Here is a 21433-nt window from a genome sequence, read left to right on the forward strand (position 1 = left end):
TTGCTGAGTTCCACCAGCATATTGTGTGTGTTGCCCAACATCTTGAATGTACAAAAAAAAGAGGCATAAGTTTGGGTTTCCTCAACCTGTGAGAAGTGTTTTCATTAGCTTAAATGCATGTGCAATAGCAAATGCACGTTATTTGTCTACATGAGTCAATCTCCGCCATTCAATTAAAATAATTCTTGCTCAATGACATTTCCTGTATTCAGCCCACATTCTCTGATTTCCTTTAATATCTGAAAATCTATCTACTACCTAGAACATATACAGTGACCAAGACCCCACAATTGTATTGGATAGGGAATTCCAAAGTTTCAAAGTGAAAAAAAAGTTTTTCTCATCTCAGTCCTTCCCACTTTGGCTGCCTAGTCCTAGACAGGAAATATGCTCCTTCCCCTACCACCTAACTTCTTATTCTGGCTTCTTTCTCCTTTCTTTCCAGTCCTGATGAAGGATCTTGGCATAAAAGAATAACTGTTTATTCCTCTCCGTAGATGCTACCTGACATGCTGATGCCTCCAGCTCTTTGTGTGTATTGCTTTAAATTTCCAGTACCTGCAGAATCTCTTGTGTTTATCCTCTGTATCCAACCCAGTCAAACCCCAAGTGAAGTTTGCATGTCTTAATACGATCACCTCTCATTCTTCTAAACTCCTGAGCGTATAGATAATGCCTGCTAAATGTCTTCTCAGAGGAAATGCACCTATTTCTGGAATTATTCTGGTGCATTTGGTGCATTCTAGGGAGTTGGGGGTAATATATTAGCATGGATCAGAATTTAGAAAAGTGAAGGGTAATGCAGATAATTAACTAAAAAACAAAAGTTGATTAGCATGTTAGAGAACAAATTAGAGGGTTGAATGGAAGTAAGGATGGGTTATCTTCCAACCAGCCATTCCAGAACCAATGGAACTTAGGAGGATGACAACCTGTGCATTCACCATTTCCTTAGCCATCTCCTTCAAGAGCTTGGGAAGCAGGTCCTATTTCTAAGATGTTTTATTTGTTTCTTCTTCCTCCATAAATACAAAATTAAATTTGTTGTTGTTGTAGCATCTTTCATTTTATGACTGCTTAAAAAAAAGACCCACCTCTCAGGAGCCACGGGAAAAATGCCAAAACGCTTATAGTCAAAGTAGTTGGCTTTAAACAGCATCATAAAAGATAAAGATATAGAACATAAACAGTACAGCGCAGTAAAGACTGATGATGTTGTGCTGACCTTTTAACCTACTATAAAATCAATCAAATTTTTCCTTCCCATATGATCCTCCATTTTTCTTTCATCCATGTGCCTATTTTAAGTCTCTCGAACGTCCCTAAAACAGAACTATGCAAGTTTTTACATATCAAAACATATACTATGAAGAGCAGTAAACAGGAAAAAAACAAATCAAAGTAATCAAGTTTTTATTTGAAAAGTTGTCTATTACTTGATATAATTCTTTCTTTAACAAAGTACTAAAATCTCTCTGTAACAATTAATTTTTTGGAAAATGTATGTTTGGAAATCAAAATTTGCTTTTTTCTACTGACATACTAATGCAGAAGGCAAAACATAAAGATCTAAAACAAAATTTATATAAAAATCTAGGGTGCCTTAGACTTTTTCACTGTACTGTATATCTGCCTCCATCACCACATTTGGTAGCACATTCCACAGACCCACCACTCTTTGTATAAAACAAACCCATCTCTGATGTACACATAAGTTTCAAGGGGCTGTTCAAGAATAAGATTTTAAGAACTGAGGGATTCTTCGGCCACAAGATTACAGCAAGTGGGCAAAAGTGACAGACTACGGTAATTTAAAAACAAAAAGAAATTTAATATCAAGCTGGATTGTCTAGGGAGATACTGAGAGACTCTTTTCTCCAGATAGGGTATACACTGTCATTATGATCCCAGCCTAACTGTTTAGGAGACAGGAGGATTAAGTAACATGCAAAGTGTATTGAATTTTACAATTCTTGCCCACAACGTGTGTGGAAGGTCACTTCCTGAATATATTCAAAACTGAATTTGATAGGTTTTGGACACTTAGAGGATCGGAGGGAGTGGAGATAGGGAAATAACAGAGGAGGGAAAGGAAGTGGAAAAGCCACAGGATCAGCCTTGATTTTATTGAATGGTGGAACAGTCTCAAGGGGTAGTACAGCTTACACTTGCTTCAATTTCAGGAGGTAGACAATGGGAGACCCGTAGATGAATTGTTACAACATAATTATTGCAACATACATTGCACGGTAATGAATATGATGAGGATTTCAGTGGTAGAGGAAATTGTTTCCGTACTCTTGGTTGTTCATTAAATCACTATTCTGTCTCCAAAAATTAAGCAGGAGTCCACAATTGAGAGCGATGCATGATGTCGGTAAAGAAATGCTGAATAATTACTGATCATGCTCAAGAATGATAGAAAAGTGCTGACATCTGATGGTGAGGTCTCTTTATGATAGCAGTGATGTTTTCAGGATTTGGGTGATGACTCTACTCATTTATGATGAATCTCACATACGTACTTGATTGAAGACGAAGGCTGCATTTTTATGCCCAAAGTCACAATCCAAAATACTGTAGTTTGTTTGAAATGTGGTCCAGGTGTTGGCGTTGTTCTGTGTGATCAGTGCCCATCATAATGATGTTGTCAAGGTAAGCGGCAACATCATCAACACTGCTCAGCGTGGTGTATGTAAACTGTTGGAAAGTTTACCCCGAAAGGCAGGCAGAGGAATGAAAACAATCCTTTATGTATTGCAATTGGTGAGAAGCTCCTGTGAATTTTCCACCACTTCCATCTGGAGGTAGGCTTCAGCTAAGTCCAACTTCTCAAAGTAGCTACCATCATCCAAATTTGTAAAGAGATCTGCTGGTACCCGTAATGGGTACTGGTGTGTCTCCACAGCCACAATAAGACCAGATGAGAAATCTGCACAAAACCTCACTGTGCTGCTGGCCATGTGCGTTTGGACATAATGGTGATGTCTGATGCCGTATCAAGTTGTAGCTTGACCAACTGATTGTTGATAAATATGATCCTCCTGGAGCCGAAATCTACTTTGAATGTGACCATTAAACTTCTTGTAGCTTTAGATGGATTTTGAAAATTCTTGTCTTTGTGTTTCATTGGCCTAGAAGACAGAGAAGGATAGCACAAGCTTTCTTTGTAACTACAGCATTGGCATTTGCTGCAAATGTGCTTCTTGTATTGGCAGTTTCTTACATATGTCACGCACCACAGTTCCAATAAGCTGTTTGGAGACCTGCTGAGTAATGATGTCTGGGCCATTGGAAACTGCATTGACATGGCTCTGTTTGACCAGGTTGGAATTGTGTTTCAGGTTGATCAAATGCTGACATTCTGAAGTGACAGACAGCTTGTCTGTCGCACCAGGGTCTTGCTCCAGTCTGACCATGAGCCGTTTGCAAATGTCTACATCATTAGGTGCCTGAAGTCTGCAATTTGAACTGTGATTCACTCATGTTACCCAACTTGAACTTTTCACATTCGTGACTGACGATACCAGCATATGCGATAAAGTCCGCATATCATGCTAAATGAGTTTTAGGCAATGATAGTGAACACTAACGATGGATGACTGTTTTCCAAAAATACTTGTTAGATGCTGGATATTTTCATCAAATGATAGGTCTCACGGGTTCTTAGGCAGAATAAACTTTAAATAATGCTCACGTTCAGCAATACCCAACTTTTGGAGCAAAGTGCACATCTTCCTCAGATTGTCTTCACTGCGAACTCAACCTGGAATATATCATTGTTATGTTTGAACCATGATTCAAACACAACTCCCGAAGCATCAGTGAACTGGGAGTTAGTAATGGATGCAAAAACTGACTCACATGAATTCTGTTCAGTATTTGACACTAAGTTGTTGGACTCACTGATAACCTGCTGATCAAGGTTTCAATTATTTTCAACTGGGCTGCCTCAAAACGAGCTTGCTGCTGTTTTAGAATTGCATGCAAGTCTTCTGCTGAAAATGCCATGTCAATATAATAATCACCTCATCACTAATTTGTTGTGTTTGCTTGCCTATAACTACTGCTGAGACCTGAAACCAAGGGATAGAACAAAGCCAGAACATAAAATAAACCTTTATTCAGTAAAACCATGCAACTACAAAAAAACTCAAAATTCAACAGTACATCCTAAAGCATGACTATTTAAATGGTTTTTCCAAAGAATGTTTAAGATATTGACAGGAATGACGACCAGTCAGTGAAAGTCAGCTTGAGTTTGGTTGTCAGCTGACTAATAGGCATTGGTTGTTTCAGAGCGCCATAACAAGGGTCTGGGCCAGAATTTGCCCTCTACTAATATCACAACAAGCATAATCAATTTTATTTTAAAATTGGAGAGCTCTATGGATCTTTACTATATGCAAAATGTGAAAGATATTTCTTCACATTACAACATCAAAAAGACCACAACATGCTTTGGGGCATCCCAAATTTATAAATGGTTCTGTATTACTCCATTTCTTTCTTTACAATTCTAACCATTAATTTGGTCAAGTGCTCAATGATAAGACATCAATACAAATTCATTTTCCATGCCATTAAATGTGGAATTTTGTAATAAATCTTATAGAGCAACTGTAAAATAATGCATTATTTCAGTCAAATCTTATCAAAACAGTGGAGGTTGTGCTGGGCAGTCCGCGAAGTGTTGCCATGCTTCTGGCACCAACATACCATGTGCTCAACTCATTTACCTTAACTGTATATTTCTGAATGCTCTACTACAGCTTTAAACTGAATCAGAAAAGAATACATACCTTGTTGAATATTAGGATTAAACACATATCAAGTTGGTCAATTGAGTTGATCATCATATACAAGTTTTCAGTCATTGAGCTGCATCTTTTAAAACTATCCAATATAATTCATCTGACCCCAGCTTTCTCTCTGTAACCCTGCAAAGTAACATTTTTAAAGCACACATTTAATTATTGTTTGTAAGTTACCAATGAACTCGATTCCATCAATCCTTCAGATTCCACTCATTCCAAACCTTCAACCTTGAAAGATTAGTGCTCAGAACCCTATTTTTTTCCAAAAACAATAAATCTTTGACCACTTGTAACCTACTCAATTAACAGAGAGATGTTTCTTCCATACTTGCTATTTCAAAACTTCTCTTTTTGAATTTACCCAACCACTGCTCCAAGGAGTAGAATGAGTTGTTTCAATCTTTTCACACAAGCTAAAGTTTATTGTCCTGATTGTAAACCACTTCTGCAACTTCACCAATTGATTAACATCCTTCCTAAAAAGTTCTGAGAATTACACAATGACTCCAGCTGAGGCCTAATCAGAGATGTGCAAAGATTTTGCACAATATCTTGGTTTTGCTATTTGCTTCCAATGTTTGCAAAATCAAGAATCATATTTTCTTACAAGCACAATGTTAATTAACAAGCCTTGGTACTTTGTAGATAAATCAGCCATGGAATGGTGGAACAAACTTGATGGACTGAATGGCCTAATTCTGCTCCTATGTCTTATGGTCTAAAACTGCTACTATCCTTTTTGCTTATTATTATATTTATATTATAACATCTACAATCTCTCAAAAGTGCTTCTAATCTCGTAATCTATGCCCAAATCACCCTAACGTAAAGAAACACTGATCATTTACTGACACCAGGGTCTCTGATACATCTTGCTCCATCAGTAAATGGACCACCTTCCTCCGGGGCCACATCCAATTATTGCCTCCAAATTACCACACTATTTTTAACTCTATTTTCTTAATTTACCAATTTTGTTCTAATCCGATACCTTCTTAACATAAAAAATGTGCAATATGTAATGATTGTATCTTAATTCAGCCTCTCTGCCTCTTTAATAGAATGAGAAGAATATGTTGCCACAGATCCTCTGCAGGTAACAAACACCCAACCTATGGGGTCCCTGTATGTACAATCCAACATTTGGGAGACTGGCGGGATGACTGGGAATAGATATGCCAGCTGCTGCAGACTTCTTCTGCCAGGTGGGAAAAGGATATTTCTCTGTGTCTATCCCCCCCAACGCCCCTGTCTCACCAAGCTACAACAATTGGGTCGAGCTGCGAAGAGCAGGAGCGCCAAGCAGACTCACTGAGCCACATTTCCTGAGCCAGCTCGCTCTCTTGTCATGACTGTTTCTGTGACTCTCTCCCACGCACCATTTTGTGTTCAATTCCAACTTATAAAACAGTCGGGTTATAATCGCTCTCAGGGACAGACCCTACTGGGAACTGCCTGTAAGGACATTGTTCTACACAGGGTACACAATCCACATGTCGCTTCAATAATACCATGAGCAGTTTGGACTACAGAAATTCATGGAAGACACAATCCCACACAGCATTCCTTCTGCAGACCATTTATGAAATGTGAATGCTATATAATAAAGATGCATCCATCCATGCTCCTCACTGACCCCGTGGGGCAGCATGGTAGCATAGAGATTAGCATAATGTTTTGCAGTGCCAGCCATTGGGGTTCTTTTCCCACAGCTGTCTGTAAGTTTTTCCCATGACTGCATGTGTTTCCTCTGGGTGGTTGTGTTTTCTCCCACATTCTAAACATGTATGGGTTAGGGTTAACAAGTTGTTGGCATACTATGTTGGCACCGGAAGCATGATGAAATTTGCGGGCTGCCCCCAGCACATCTTCAGACTGTGTTGGTTATTAACACAAATGATTCATTTCACTGTATGTTTCAAAGTACTTGTGACAAATAATCTTTATCTCTTGAGATCAATTCCAATAGTGATAACCCAAAAATTGTGTTACCTATTAAATAAACGTAATTTCACCACAAAGAAAGGCTCTATGGTTAATATCTGCACTGCAACCTAGTTACACAAAGATTGTGCTTAGCTCAAAACAACCTGTTATTTGTTAAACAAATGATGTAAGTGACCTTGGCCCTTATGGAAATAAAATTTACACTTAGTGGCCACTTTATTAGGTACACTGGAACACCTGCTCATTAATGCTTATGTGAGAATGCTGTTCTTGGACTACAGTTCAGCATTCAACACCATAATTCCCTCCAGGCTCAGAAGCTCAGAGACCTCGGCCTTGAGCCTACCTTGTGCAGCTGGATCCTGGACTTCCTGTCAGATTGCCAGCAGGTGGTAAGAGTGTGCTCTCTCACCTCCATCCCTCTGACTCTCAACACAGGTGTACTAAGTCCCCTCCTTTACTCCCTGTATACCCATAACTGTGTCGCCACCTATAGATTTAATCTGCTAACTAAATTTTTTGATGACACTGCATTGATTGGCCTAATCTCAAACAATAACGAGGTGGCCGACAGGAAATAAGTCATCTTTCTGAAACAGTGGTATCAAGAAAACAACCTCTCTGTCAATGTCGCAAAAACAAAGGAACTGGCTGTGGATTAACAGGAGGAATGGAGATGAGCTAACCCCTATTGACATCAATGGATCTGGGGTTGAGAGGGTAAACAGCTTTAAGTTGCTTGGCATCCACATTTAAGAATTGATGTATGGTGTTCACTTCTATCAAGACTTATGACAAAGGAAATATGAAAAATGTCCATGCAATAAGATTATAGTCTCCCGCAACACTGAACAGGCAATATTCTCCTTTGCAAACATATACTTGAATAAAAGTTAGAATAAATATATACAACTGGTCAAAATATCAACTTATCATTCTATACTTAAGCAAAATATGAAAGTGCATTCAAGCCCTAGAAAAAAAGTTACGGTATATAAATTGTCACTTCGGGAATAATACTTCAACATATCAACTAAAGGAGATCACTAGCAACTTCAAAAAAACAAGAAATTTGAATAATACATGGTCACAAAATCATTAAAAACATATCCAGACATATGTCAGTTGTTACCCTGTGGCAATAGTCTCCAGTGGACCACAGATCTGCAATATTCAAATTCCACTGGAGAGATATCATATAATCCAAGTCACTCCCTTGCCCCCACCCCCTCCTCCCATTGTGCAGTACCGAAGAGATACTGCCTTTCTGATGAGAAATTAAACCTGACCTCCTAGATTCTGTAAAAGATACAATGACATAGGAAGAGTGGGAAGTTCTGGTATGCCACTCAATCAACATCACTTACATTGTACAGTCATTAAGTTGCCAATTATGACTGTCAGTCCATAATATCCAATTCTCCATTTTGGTTCCAACACTGACCAGTTTTACAACAGTAATTAATTGGCTGGAAAACACATTGGTACATGGTGAAGTTATGAAACAGACCATATAAATGCAACTTTATGTTAGGAGCTACTTAATAAGTCTGAAAATCGGAGTGGCTCGTCTAGTTTTCATATTGTAATGATGATACAGTTTTATGTTTGGCTTGAATACTGGAATAGATCATTGACAAGGCACCAAATAGGCTCTGAAATGTGAAACCCCATGTAGAAGGTTAGAGATATTAAAAGTACAATGTTCTTTCTGGCTCCACACAGAGGTTAATATACAAACGTTTGTAGAAATGGTCAGGTTCAATTTCCTGTTTACAATCTGCACTGAACTGTTCCCAGAACCTATGAACTCATCTCATGTTCTTCATATTTATTGCTTATCTATTTATTTATTATTCTTATTATTTTATTTCATTTTGTATTAACAGCTTGTTGTCTTTTGCACATTGGTTGTGTGTCCATCTTGTGTTTTAATTCTTTTGTGTTTCTTTGTATTTACCGCAAATAAAATGAATTTCAGGTTAGTGTATGGTGACATGTATGTATGTTGACAATAAATTTACTTTGAACTTTTTTAGTAATCTCTGTATCCTTGTAGAAAGATAGTTGGTGATTTTTCCATTCAGTATAAGACCTAAGAAAGCATATATTTTCTATATATTTCCATATGATACAAAGGATATTTCAGCCTGTCATGTCTATGCCAGTTTTCAGAACAATCACATTTCTCACTAACTTTCCCTGTTAACCTATTCTCCCCACATTTTCACAAACTTCATAGATTCTAGCATAGTGGGCTCCATCACAGGCACAAGCCTTCCCACCATCAAGGACATGCCTCAAAAAAGGCAGCATCCATCAGTAAGGATATACATAGCACAAGGCTTGTCTTCTTCTAATTGCTACCATCAGCAAAGGAGGTACAGGAGGTACAAGACACACAACCAATGTTCTAGGAACAGCTCCTTCACTTCTCCCAATAGATTTCTGAATGATCCATGAACCCAACAACACTACCTCACTAATGAGAGTTTATATAAAAACATAAACAAGAGCAGGCTAAACAGTCCCTTGAACCTGCTCACTAGCTCAACAGGACCAGTTAGGAAAAACGCCAGATCAGCAAACATTTTGCTGAATTAATAACACTCAGTGTCCATGTACTCCAAATATATAAATACTGTATTGGATATTCAATGATGTGGCACCCACTACTCTCTGGGATATGGGGAATTAAAGATCCACTAATTTACAGACTCATTTTCTTTTTCCATTTTATAATCCTGCTCAAGTTCTAATGCCGGTCTCTTAAATTTAAAAATCTCTCTCAAAAGATAATTGGCAGGTCAGCTTTTTTGAACTATGCTCCTGAACAGTGGAATTCAATACCTAAAACTATGGGATGGAGACTCTGATAACTCTTTTAAAAACCAGCTCAAAACCTATTTATTTAACCTTGCCTTTAACTAACATCTTTTTGTCTTCTATTTTCACTTTTTATTGTACTTTCATATTTGCACTCTCATTGGAAAGCACTTAAAGCTACATTATCTATATAGAGCACTTTATTCTTATTACCATCAAGAATATTCCCCCGTATATTCTTTCTTTAAAAAAATTTTTTTTTATTAGTTTTTCAAAACATTTTACAAATTAAAAACCCCAAATCCCAATGAGGAGCATTAATACAGTGCAAAATTAAGCATACAATAACAATATGCTACAAAGGAAGAGAATTTAACAAAAAAGCACCTAAATTAAAGACAAGTAAGCTTAGTGTCCTCCCCAAGTCCCACAACACAAGAAAAAAAAACAACTCCAGACTGACCACAACACAGTATAAAGAGTATAGGTCAGGACGGTCAAACTCCCAGACTGTGAATACACTTAGCAACAGAGGATAATAATGCCTACTACCAGAAAAAAAGGGAGCTGAAAGCAAGGGACCGAAAAGAAGAAGAAAAAAAAACCCTAGTCAAGAGGAAGGTTATGAAAGTACTCGATAAAAGGTCCCCAGACCTTATGGAACTTTAGATCCGAATTAAGAACTGAATAATGAATTTTTTCGAGGTCCAAGCAGGCCATAATGTCGTTAAGCCATTGCTCATGAGTGGGCGGGGCAACATCTCTCCATCTAAGGAGGATCAAGCGTCTCGCCAGGAGAGAGGCAAAGGATAGTATTTGGCATTTGGTCGGACCCAGACATAAATCTGTCTCGCCCCAAAAACCGAACAGAGCAATTAAGGGGTTTGGTTCTAGGTGCTGATTCAGAATACCCGATAATGTAGTGAAGACATCTTTCCAGAATTTCTCCAAGCTAGGACAGAGCCAGTACATATGGATGAGAGAGGCCAGGCCCTCTTGCATTTATCACAGAGCGGACTAATGCTAGGGTAGAATTGAGATAGTTTAGATTTAGACATATGGGCTCTATGAACAACCTTAAACTTCCCCCGTATATTCTTCAATGTTATGCCTTTACTATGTTGATGAAAAGTAGAGGGACTTGATTTTTCTTTACGCAATATTTCCTGATCACGTGATCAACTGAAGTATAAAACCTTTCTCAACACTGCCAGTGAGCTCTACAAATGATAAACAACGAGATTCTGCACATACTGGAAATCACGAGCAACACAAAATGCCGGAGGAATGCAGCACAGATTAAGGATTTGCTTTATTTGTCACATGTACACCGAAACATACAGTGAAATGCACTGTTTGCGTCAATGACCCACACAGTCCAAGGATGTGCTGGAGGCAGCTCACATGTGTCGCCACGATTCCTGCATCAACACAGCATCGCCGCAACTTACTAAACCTAACCTGTACATTTTTGTAATGTGAGAGGAAACCAGCGCATCCGGAGGAAACCCATGCGGCCACAGGAAACACGTATATCTCCTTACTGTCAGTGGCAGCAATTGAACCTGTATTCCTGGAATTGTAAAGCGTCTGTGGAGGGGGAATGAAAAGTCGATGTTTCGGGTCGAGACCCTTCATCGGGCCTGCATTTTGTGTCTGTAACTGTACAGATGAATCATGTGAAAGGATGCAACGCTGGATAGCGGAAACAAAATCCACAAGCTATCTGGGCTGAAGCTCCCCAAAATACGAGCACTGCACTTCCTCTCTTTGCTACGATACTGCGCTTCGCCCGAGGAAGTGCCCAGGTTCAGCCGAGATGTTAATCAAATCTAGTCTTTCAGATTTGTATAAAACATACCAGAGCTACCGGAAGATCGAGGGATTTGGTACATACAGCTATGCACAATAGTTATTATTCCGCCAACATCCACGGAAATAAAGTCAACTTGTACTTTTATAATCTGCTTGTTTCATGGGATCCTACTACACAGAATGTATCTCCAAATTCTATAAACAGTATAAAATTATTCTAATATACTTCACAGCAGGTAGGTAGCTGAGGTGTTGGGTAATGAAGTCCCGGCGGAGTGGCTGGAAACTTACATGACAGAAACAGTCCTCGCTCTCCGGCTCTGGGGCCCAGCTCCCGCTGGCGGGCTTGCCGTTGGAGCCAGCGCCGCCGCCGCCCGCGGCCCTGCCCAGGAAGAGCAGCACGGAAAGCAGAGCTGCTCCACCCTTCATCGCCTCCGGTCCCAGCCTCGTCTCCTCCCGGGCTACTGTCCACCAGCGCAGCCCCGGTCTGCTGTTAAGGTCTCTTTATCTCCGAGTCGCGGGCAGCAACCGGAAGAGGAAGTTGGTAAAGAAAAAAATTCTAGGACCCAGTAGCTGACAGGCTGACGGAGGCGGCGGGTGTGATACTTGTGACCATCAGTACAGCGCAGGCTGAATCTTTTACACCTCCTCCTGGCATACTCCTCACTGGAGCTTCACGGTCTTCCTACGGGATCACTGTATCACCACGTACGGGAGGATTCTGCATGGCTCATGCTGCAGAATTGCCGCATACTGTGCATATATTTTACCTGTTTTTATTTATTTTTTCCTATAGAAAACAGGTACAACTATCGCTCATATAGAATATTTTTCCATATAAATTCAAGATTGTTTATTGTCACTCTTCTGTACACGAGCGTAAAACTAAACGAAATGATTGTTACACACATCATGGGGTTCGACCCCAAACGAATCCAATACAAATCAGTCACACTTGGAACCGCTAGACCTTCTCCTCGCTTTTCGGCATTCCGAAACTGACGCATAAACATCAATTGGAAAAGGGGTTGGTAACAGAAGCGTCAAACAGTAACAGCCGTTGTCGGGAAGCCCGTTTGTAGAGGTCACACCGCACCTGAATACATACTCCAGACTGCAAATGTGGTACACGGAAATACTTGATTGCGTTCGGACTTCCTGTTGGAATCCCATTCTGTTTCAGTCCGCAGCAGTCCTATGGACATCTCGATGTCCTGGCAGACCAACAACGTTAGCGAAGGTAACTATACCCATATGTAAAGCCTTGAGCGATAATATGAGCATTGAAATGCAGAGTGAGACGGTAAGGAACAGATAGGAAACGGTAATTGTTCATGTTGGAAACAAAGCCGATTTAAGACGAAATTGCCTTGCTAGTATGAAAGGTATTGTTTCTTAATAGACAAAATACTTTCAAAGTCAAAGTAAAATTATTATCAAAGTAAGTGTATGTAATTATATACATTGACGTTCATTTCCTTGCAGGCATTTACAAGAAAATAAAGAAATACAATAGAATTATATATAGAATACCTATACATAAGCCTTTGACAGAGACTTGACTAGATCCAAAAAAGAGAACATCTGCAGATGTTGGAAACCCAAGCAGCACACACAAAATGCTGGAGGAACTCAGCAGGCTAGGTAGCAACTATGGAAAAGAGTACAGTCGACGTTACGGGCCGAACCGCTTCGGCCGTCAGTTGTACTCTTGCATAGATGCCGCCTGCCCTGCTGAGTTCCTCCAGCATTTTGTGTGTGTTTCCCTGACTAGCTGCATCACCGTTGTGCACGGGAATTGCAAGGCATCTGACCGCAGGGCCCTATAAAGGATTACGCGGACTGTTGAGAGGATCATCGGGGTGTCTCTTCCGTTCGAACTAGATATTTACTGGGGGCGCTGCGTACGCAGGGCACTTAGCATTGTCAGAGATCCCTACCACCTGTCCCACATCTCTTTGACCCCCCCCCCCCCCCAACCATCAGGCAGGAGCTACCGCGGCATTAAGATAAGAGCTGTTATAACCCATGAGACTACGGAACTCCTTGCCACCACCTTGGTCTCATCACTTATGAAGCGCTGTTTACTTTTTAAACTTGTGTCGTAAATGCACCTTACACTAAATATAAATCTTCTGGAATGTTTTATTATTCGTTAATTTATTTCTAGTAACATTACTTTATGCGTTGTGTGTGAGTTAAAGGTACTGTGTTGTGCACCTTGGTCTGGAGGAACGTTGTTTTATTTGTATACAGTACGTTTATACAAATGAATAAACAATGACTGACAACCAATGTGCAAAAGACAAATTGTGCAAACAGAAAACAGCTGAGAACACAAATTAAAGAATTTTTGAAAGCAAAGTTTTCGCAATAAGTGAATTTAACAACAGCTATTGTTCATTTCTTTACCTCCCCCTCCCCCAAATTCTAGCCTTCCACAGGGATTCTCTCTCCATGATTCCCTTGTCCATTCATACCTCAAACTGATCGTCCTCTTGGCACTTATTCCTGCAAGCAGAAGTGCTACACCTTCCCAATGAGGGTACTTTCAGGTTGGAGGAACAACACTTATTCCATCTGGCTGGCCTCCAATCTGCTGGCATGAACATCTATTGCTCTAATTTCTGGTAATTTCTCCTGCCTTGCCCTCCCCTCATTTTCTATTCCCCTCTCACTCCTTAGCTTCTCCTCATCTGCCCATTTCTTCCCTCCCCTCATTCCCTTTCTCCTTGTCAAATCTCTTCAGTGTTTACCACCTCCCCCTCCTGGCCCACCAGCCCCTTCTCCCTCACCTGGTTTCACTTGTCACTGAGCCTGGACTCTCTCCTCTTCCCCCCCCCCCACCCATTTCCTTATTTTGATTACTCCCCCTTCCTTTCCCATCCTGATGAAAGATCTCAGCCCCAGTTGTCAGCTCTTTATTCTTCTCCATTGATGCTGCCTGACCTGTTGAATTCCTCCAGCATTTTGTATGTGTTGCTCTGGATTTCCAGCGTCTGCAGAATCTCGTGTTTGTGATTTGCCGGCGCAGAATCTGGCTGTGGGTGCCATCGGTGCGGAGTTCGCACTGTGAGAGGTGGTGCTCCCGTCTACTTCCACATTCCACAATTGTGTCAGTAGATTATAATTGGTTTCTGTAAATTACCGTTTATTGTAGGTGAAAGAATCAAAAGAAGAGTTCCTTTTTTTTCCAATATTTTAATTATTTATTCAAAGATGGAGTACAGTAACAGGCCCTTCCGGCCCAATGACCTTATGCCACCCAATGTGACCAATTAACCTACTAACATTTCTTTGGCTCTTCATTCAATCCTGGAAAATATGGACAGCAAAGATCCATACATCAGGATGGGCTTCACTGACCACTGCTCTGCTTCAATACCATCATCCCCTCAAAACTAATCAATAAGCTTTGTTGTGTATTTAATATTTCAGTAGTGCTAGAATAATATTCTTGTTCATTCAAATAATTGATTGCAGTTAGATGTAAAAGTACATGAATAGCATACATCATTACATCACGTCATATTCATGCACATCTCACCAAAGTACAAATGAAACTACGACATGCATTCCCAGCTCCATGTTTTTACTTTCAATTAATTTTATGTTTTGGAGTTACAAAACTTAACAGTGGCGACAAGCAAGTTTTAAATTAACCTGAGACAATTTCCGACCTGTTTACGTGCAGTAAAATGTGAAGAGTTTAAAACAAAAGTGTTTTGAGAAATGATAGATTAAAAAAACAGCACAGCATGCTTCTTTGGGAAGGAACAGACATGGCAGAGTTTTCAAAAAGGCAGAAAATGGGCAAACTCACAGATTCATCAACTGTGAGTACCGGGTGATAATAATCATAAATAAAAGACAGGCCCTTTCCATTGTATAAAAGATAACCGGAATATGTACACTGAGCAAAGTGAGCTGTATTTTGAAGTAAATGAAAATAGCCAATGAGAAATGAACGCCAGTTTTGTTGAGTGCATTGGATTTAAAGCTATATAGTGTGCTGACTAATTTTTACGAGACAACCAAACCAGCCAAAATGAGCTTTGCTGATATCATGAAAGTAATGATGGAACAAATAGAACCAAAACTGTTGTTGATTGCAGAAGGGTTTAGGTCTCGTAAGCAGGGGAATCTAAACTATAAAGTGTGCCTAAACTGAAGAAGTTGTCTGAGCATTGACAGTTCAGTGACAGGTTTAATGATGCACTGAGAGATCGTTTAGTTTGTGGAACCTTATAAGAAAGCATTCAAAAATGGCTCCTAATTAAAGCACAACTTAGATTTAAAAGAGCAGTTGAAATAGCTGCATCATTGGAACCAGGAGACAGAGACGCAATTGAGTTGCAGTCAAGATTGAAAGTGAGCGTGAACAAAATTGGAACATTTAAAAAGGAACCGGCCTGGCTGAATAAATTGTGTTGCTGTTGTGGAAGGGCCTCACATGCATGAGACCAATGCAGATTTAAAGACACCCTTGCAGAAAATGCAACAAAATAGAACACATACAATGAACGTATCAGGCAGACAAAAATAAATGGGCTGCACAGGGAAGAGAAAAAGATAAAAAGTCAATTTGCAGTATCAAAATGAGCACTAATCTGAATGCTGTTGATGAAAAATCTGATAATTATGAGAATGACACAGGTCTGTGTAGTTTTGAGATTTACAATGTGAAAATTTGCAAGTATGCCGTTGTGGCCATCCCTGAAACTTGGCTAAAGGATGGCTTCCATTGGGAGCTGAATGTCCAAGGATAGAGGATGTATTGGAAAGATAGGTTAGTAGGCAGAGGGGGTGATGTGGCCTTGTGTACAAGAAATAATATTAAATCATTAGAAAGGAATGACATAGGATCAGAAGGTGTAGAATCTCTATGGGTTAAGTTAAGAAATGGCAGGTGTAAAAGGACCCTAATGTCAGTTAGGCCTCCAAACAGCAGCTGAGATGTGAATTACAAATTACAGCTGGAGATGGAAAAGGCATGTCAGAAGGGCAATGTCGTGGTAATTGTTGGGGATTTAAGTTGACTGGAAAGAGACATTAACAGGAAGGACAGCAGAGCAGCAATGGCTGGAGTTTCTGTGAAAAATGAGGGAAGTGCAAGACAGATATATTCCAAATAAGAAGAAATTCTCAAATGGAAGAAGGACATTGCCGTGGCTGACAAGTCAGAGCCAAAGTGAAAGCAAATTCGGGCTTACAATGAAGCCAGAGCTAGTGGGAAGATAGAGGATTGGGAAGCTTTTAAAAACTTGCAGAAAGAAACCATGAAGATCATTGGGAAGGAAAAGATGAATTATTAAAGGAAGCTGGTGACTAATATCAAAGAAGATACTAAAATCATTTTTAAGTATATAAAGGGTAAAAGAGAGTTGAGGGTAGATACAGCTGCAATAGAAAATGACGCTGGAGATACTGTAATGAGAGATGCAGAGATGGCAGAGGAACTGAATGCATATTTTGCATCAGTCCTCACAGTGGAAGACATCTGCAGTATACTGGACATTCAAGAGTGTAAGGGGAGTGACGTATTTGCAGTGAAAATTACGATTGAGAAGGTGCTCAAGAAGCTTAATGGTCTGAGGGTGTGTAAATCTCCTGGACCTGATGGAATGCACTCTTGGGTTCTGAAGGAAGTAGCTGGAGAGATTGCAGAGGCATTAACAATGATCTTTCAAGAATCAGATTCTGGCATTGTACCAGATGACTGGAAAATTGCAAATGTTACTCTGTTATTTAAGAAGGGTGGGAGGCAGCAGAAAGGAAACTATAGACCTGTTAGCCTGACATCAGTGGTTGGGAAGTTGTTGGAATCGATTGTTAGGGATGAAATTATGGAGTACGTGGAGGCAGGGTATTCCCTCGGACCTTGAAGGAGACTAGTGTTGAAATTGCAGGGGCCCTGGCAGAAATATTTAAAATGTCAGTAACTACGGGTGAGGTGCTGGAGGATTGGAGGATAGCTCATGTTGTTCCGTTGCTTAAAAAAGGCTCTAAAAGTAATCCAGGAAATTATAGGCCAGTAAGTTTGACTTCGGTAGTAGGTAAATTATTGGACGGAGTACTAAGAGATAGGATCTACAAGTATTTGGATAGACAGGGACTTATTAGGGAGAGTCAACATGTCTTTGTGCATGGTAGGTCATGTTTAACCAATCTATTAAGAGTTTTTCGAGGAGGTTACCAGGAAAGTGGATGAAGGGAAGGCAGTGGATGTTGTCTACATGGACTTCAGTAAGGCCTCTGACAAGGTCCCGCATGGGAGGTTAGTTAGGAAGATTCAGTCGCTAGGTATACATGGTGAGATAGTAAATTGGATTAGACATTGGCTCAATGGGAGAAGCCAGAGAGTAGTAGTGGAGGATTGCTTCTCTGAGTGGAGGCCTGTGACTAGTGGTGTGCCACAGGGATCAGTGTTGGGTGAATTGTTTTTTGTCATCTATATCAATGATCTGGATGATAATGTTGTAAATTGGATCAGCAAATTTGCTGATGATACAAAGATTGGAGGTGTAGTGGACATTGAGAAAGGTTTTCAAAGCTTGCCAAGGGACTTGGACCAGCTGGAAAAATGGGCTGAAAAATGGCAGATGGAGTTTAATATAGACAAGTGTGAGGTATTGCACTTTGGAAGGACAAACAAGGTAGAACATACAAGGTAAATGGTAGGGCACTGAAGAATGCAGTAGAACAGAGGGATCTGGGAATACAGATACAAAATTACCTAAAAATGGCATCACGGAGATAGGGTCGTAAAGAGAGTTTTTGGTACATTGGCCTTTATAAATCAAAGTATTGAATATAAGAGTTGGAATGTTATGGTGAGGTTGTATAAGGTTGTATTGGTGAGGCTGAATTTGGAGTATTGTATGCCGTTTTGGTCACCAAATTACAGGAAGGATATTAATAAGGTTGAAAGAGTGCAGAGAAGGTTTACAAGGATGTTGCCGGGACTTGAGAAACTGAGTTACAGAGAAAGGTTGAATAGGTTAGGACTTTATTCCCTGGAGCATAGAAGAATGAGGGGAGACTTGATAGAGGTATATAAAATTATGATGGATATAGATAGAGTGAATGCAAGCAGGCTTTTTCCACTGAAGAAAAAACGGGGAGAAAAAAAAACAGAGGACATGGGTTAAGGGTGAAGGGGGAAAAGTTTAAAGGGAACATGGGGGGGGGCTTCTTCACACAGAGAGTGGTGGGAGTGTGGAATGAGCTGCCAGATGAAGTGGTTAATGCGGGCTCACTTTTAACATTTAAGAAAAACTTGTACAGGTACATGGATGAGAGGTGTATGAAGGGATATGGTCCAGGTGCAGGTCAGTGGGACTAGGCAGAAAAATGGTTCGGCACAGCCAAGAAGGGCCAAAAGGCCTGTTTCTGTGCTGTAATGTTCTATGGTTCTAACCAAGTTTTACTAAACCCATCCAGTCTCTTTTCTAGGATGATAAACACTATGATGTGGAATATACCAGACTTCCCCATCACTGCATTCCAGATCCTCTGCTGGCACTCTTTTGGCATAACCTTGGAGATAGCATCCTTCATGAAAACAATATAGAACATATAAATTTACAGCACATTACGGGCCCTTTAGCCCTCAATGTTGTGCCGACCGTGTAACCTACTCTAGAAACTGCTTAGAATTTCCCTATCACATAGCCCTCTATTTTTCTAAGTTCCATGTACCTATCAAAGAGGCTCTTAAAAGACCCTATTGTATCCGCTTCCACCACCACCGCCAATGCATTCCATGCACCCACCACTCTCTGTGTGAAAAACTTACCCAACATCTCTTCTGTACCTACTTCCAACCACCTTAATACTGTGCCCTCTCGTGCTAGCCATTTCAGCCGTGGGTAAAAGCCTCTGGGTAAATGCCCTTCATCATCTTACACACCTCTATCAGGTCAGCTCTCATCCTCCGTCACTCCAAGGAGAAAAGGCCAGGATTCACTCAACCTATTCTCATAAGGCATGCTCCCCAATCCAGGCAGCATCCTTGTAACCCTCCTCTGCACTCTCTCTATAGTATTCACATCTTTCCTGTAGTGAGGTGACCAGAAATAAACACAGTACTCCAAATGGGATCTGACCAAGGTCTTATATAACTGTAACATTACCTCACAGGTCTTGAAGTCATGTAGTTAGTGTAAAATGACAAATCATTCTTAAACCTCTTCCTTAGATTTGGAGAATGCTGTTCAGCAATCTTCCATAATTTGGCATGTTAACCTGCTTCCTTCTGAAAGGCAAACTAATCTAGTAGTGACCATCCACCAATTTTGCAGAATTTGTAACCAACTCCATAAACTTGAGATATTCTCTTGACAAACCAACCTGTTCATCCTGACTGCATTCGGGAAGGTCTGACTTGAACTGTCACTGCCAAAGCTCATCCAAGTTCAAAACTAAGATCCTGTTAACTGTTAGCTCTGGCTGTGCCCAGTCTCTTCCATCACCTCAGGCACATTTGTTCCCATCAGTAACTCAATTTCTGAATCAATTTCTGGCAAATTGACATGCTTCAGGTGAGTTCAACCTAGAATTCCCTGCGTCATGGAATGTTGAATTTGTGGACAGGCATACTTTCTTGTGTAGTTCATAATAGTTTACACTAAGCCAGCCACTCACTTCTAATCCTGAAACAATGTAGCTACTCACAATTTTTTCTTGAACCAAGGTGTGCAAGAGAGGACATGCCCTTTTTCCTTGTTTATAAGGCCTACTGTGCAGAACATTACTGTACTCCCGTAATCAAAGAAAGCATAAGCAACCACTGTCTTGTTTCCTTCTTAGACTTCACTTGTACTGGAACTATGGTAAGTTTATAATCATGATCACTAGCCCCTGTAAGGCCATTAGATTCCAGGACACTACTGACTGCTGTGTCTGATTCTTTCAAGGCTTGTTTTGTTTGTGCACTCTTTCCAATGGAGTGAATGTGAAGTACATTGGGATTTTTGCCACTGCATAACTTGCATGAAAGACACTTCCTGCAATCCTTTTGCTGATGTGTCCTGTACACAGACACCCAAAGCAGACACCATTTACTTTTAGGGAAGCCCTTTCCTCCAGATGAGGGCACAAATTTAATGTATGTTCGCTCTTGCAGAATAGTTAAGCACTTTTGGCTAATGAGACCATTTCCTTCACATTAGTTACAGGTTAATTTCTAGCTTTACTTCTCAGTGGCCACAGTAGTGGTAAAGCTGCTTCTTTTAACTTTAGAAAAAAATTGTGACTTAGTTTTTTTCACACCTTTGCTTATTGCCAGTGATGGAACATCCTGTATATTCCCAAAGACTGAGTGTGTAAAAATCTTTACTTGCCTTTTTATAAAATCAACGTCAGTTAAAGTAATCTTATGGTTTTGCCTTTCTTGCAGTTTACAGACCACCATTCTCCATTTATCTCCAAGTATATAGGGCAATTTCTTTATGACAATCGACATACTGGCAGGCATGTCCAGCTCTTGCATATACTGCACTTCTTCCATGGCATTACAAGAAAAAGACTGTAGTCTTGAAGAGCTTTCACATTTTCAGATTTGATAAGTACCTAAGAAAGAGATTTTTGCATGTAGGCAGATGCAATTTTCTGTTCATTTTCAAAATGTTCCTGTAGTAAAGCCTTGGCCTTTAGATATCCTTTCTTAAGATCAACATGCTGGCACTTCTGACAAGTTCTCCAGGGCATCCTCCAGTGTACTGTTCAAGGAAATGCATGATACTGCAATGGCTTCCCATCAAATATCTGAATCTCTCTTTTAGGCGAAGATGAAATGTGTTGCTGTTGTACCAATACGGTTCCTCATAATATCAATAGTACTATTCTGACCTTTATCATCTAAAACAAGAAGTGTTTCCATGCTGCAAGTTAATGTCTCTATGAGTACTTTGAGTTGTTAGATATGACATAGGTTCAGTGTGTCTCATTAGTGCAAGCTGAGAGTAAAACGCCCTGAACTACATTTTTGGGGTTTTATTCATATCCCAAACACTTGAGGAACAAAT

At 40.1% G+C, this 21433-nt stretch overlaps 1 protein-coding gene and 1 long non-coding RNA gene across 3 annotated transcripts in view; one reads left to right on the plus strand and one right to left on the minus strand.

Annotated features, from left to right (window-relative positions):
- Positions 1-21433, minus strand: part of ero1b (endoplasmic reticulum oxidoreductase 1 beta) — a 109169-nt gene that overhangs the window by 69769 nt on the left and 17967 nt on the right. The window contains exon 1 of one of the 2 annotated variants that reach the window (XM_073056661.1): positions 11697-11953. The exons of the other annotated variant lie outside the window; for it this stretch is intronic. Coding sequence (XP_072912762.1) covers positions 11697-11834 — 138 coding nt within the window. The 5' untranslated portion in view covers positions 11835-11953. Of the gene's footprint in view, positions 1-11696; positions 11954-21433 lie in introns of those variants that run through there. 2 annotated transcript variants of the gene reach the window in all.
- The window catches only part of LOC140733395 (uncharacterized), an 83117-nt gene continuing 73913 nt past the window's right edge, over positions 12230-21433 (plus strand). Inside the window, exon 1 of the long non-coding RNA XR_012100276.1 lies at positions 12230-12645. This is a non-coding gene — a long non-coding RNA (uncharacterized lncRNA). The remainder of the gene's footprint in view (positions 12646-21433) is intronic.

Source organism: Hemitrygon akajei, chromosome 9, assembly GCF_048418815.1.
Source record: "Hemitrygon akajei chromosome 9, sHemAka1.3, whole genome shotgun sequence".
In the NCBI taxonomy this organism is placed as follows: domain Eukaryota; kingdom Metazoa; phylum Chordata; class Chondrichthyes; order Myliobatiformes; family Dasyatidae; genus Hemitrygon; species Hemitrygon akajei.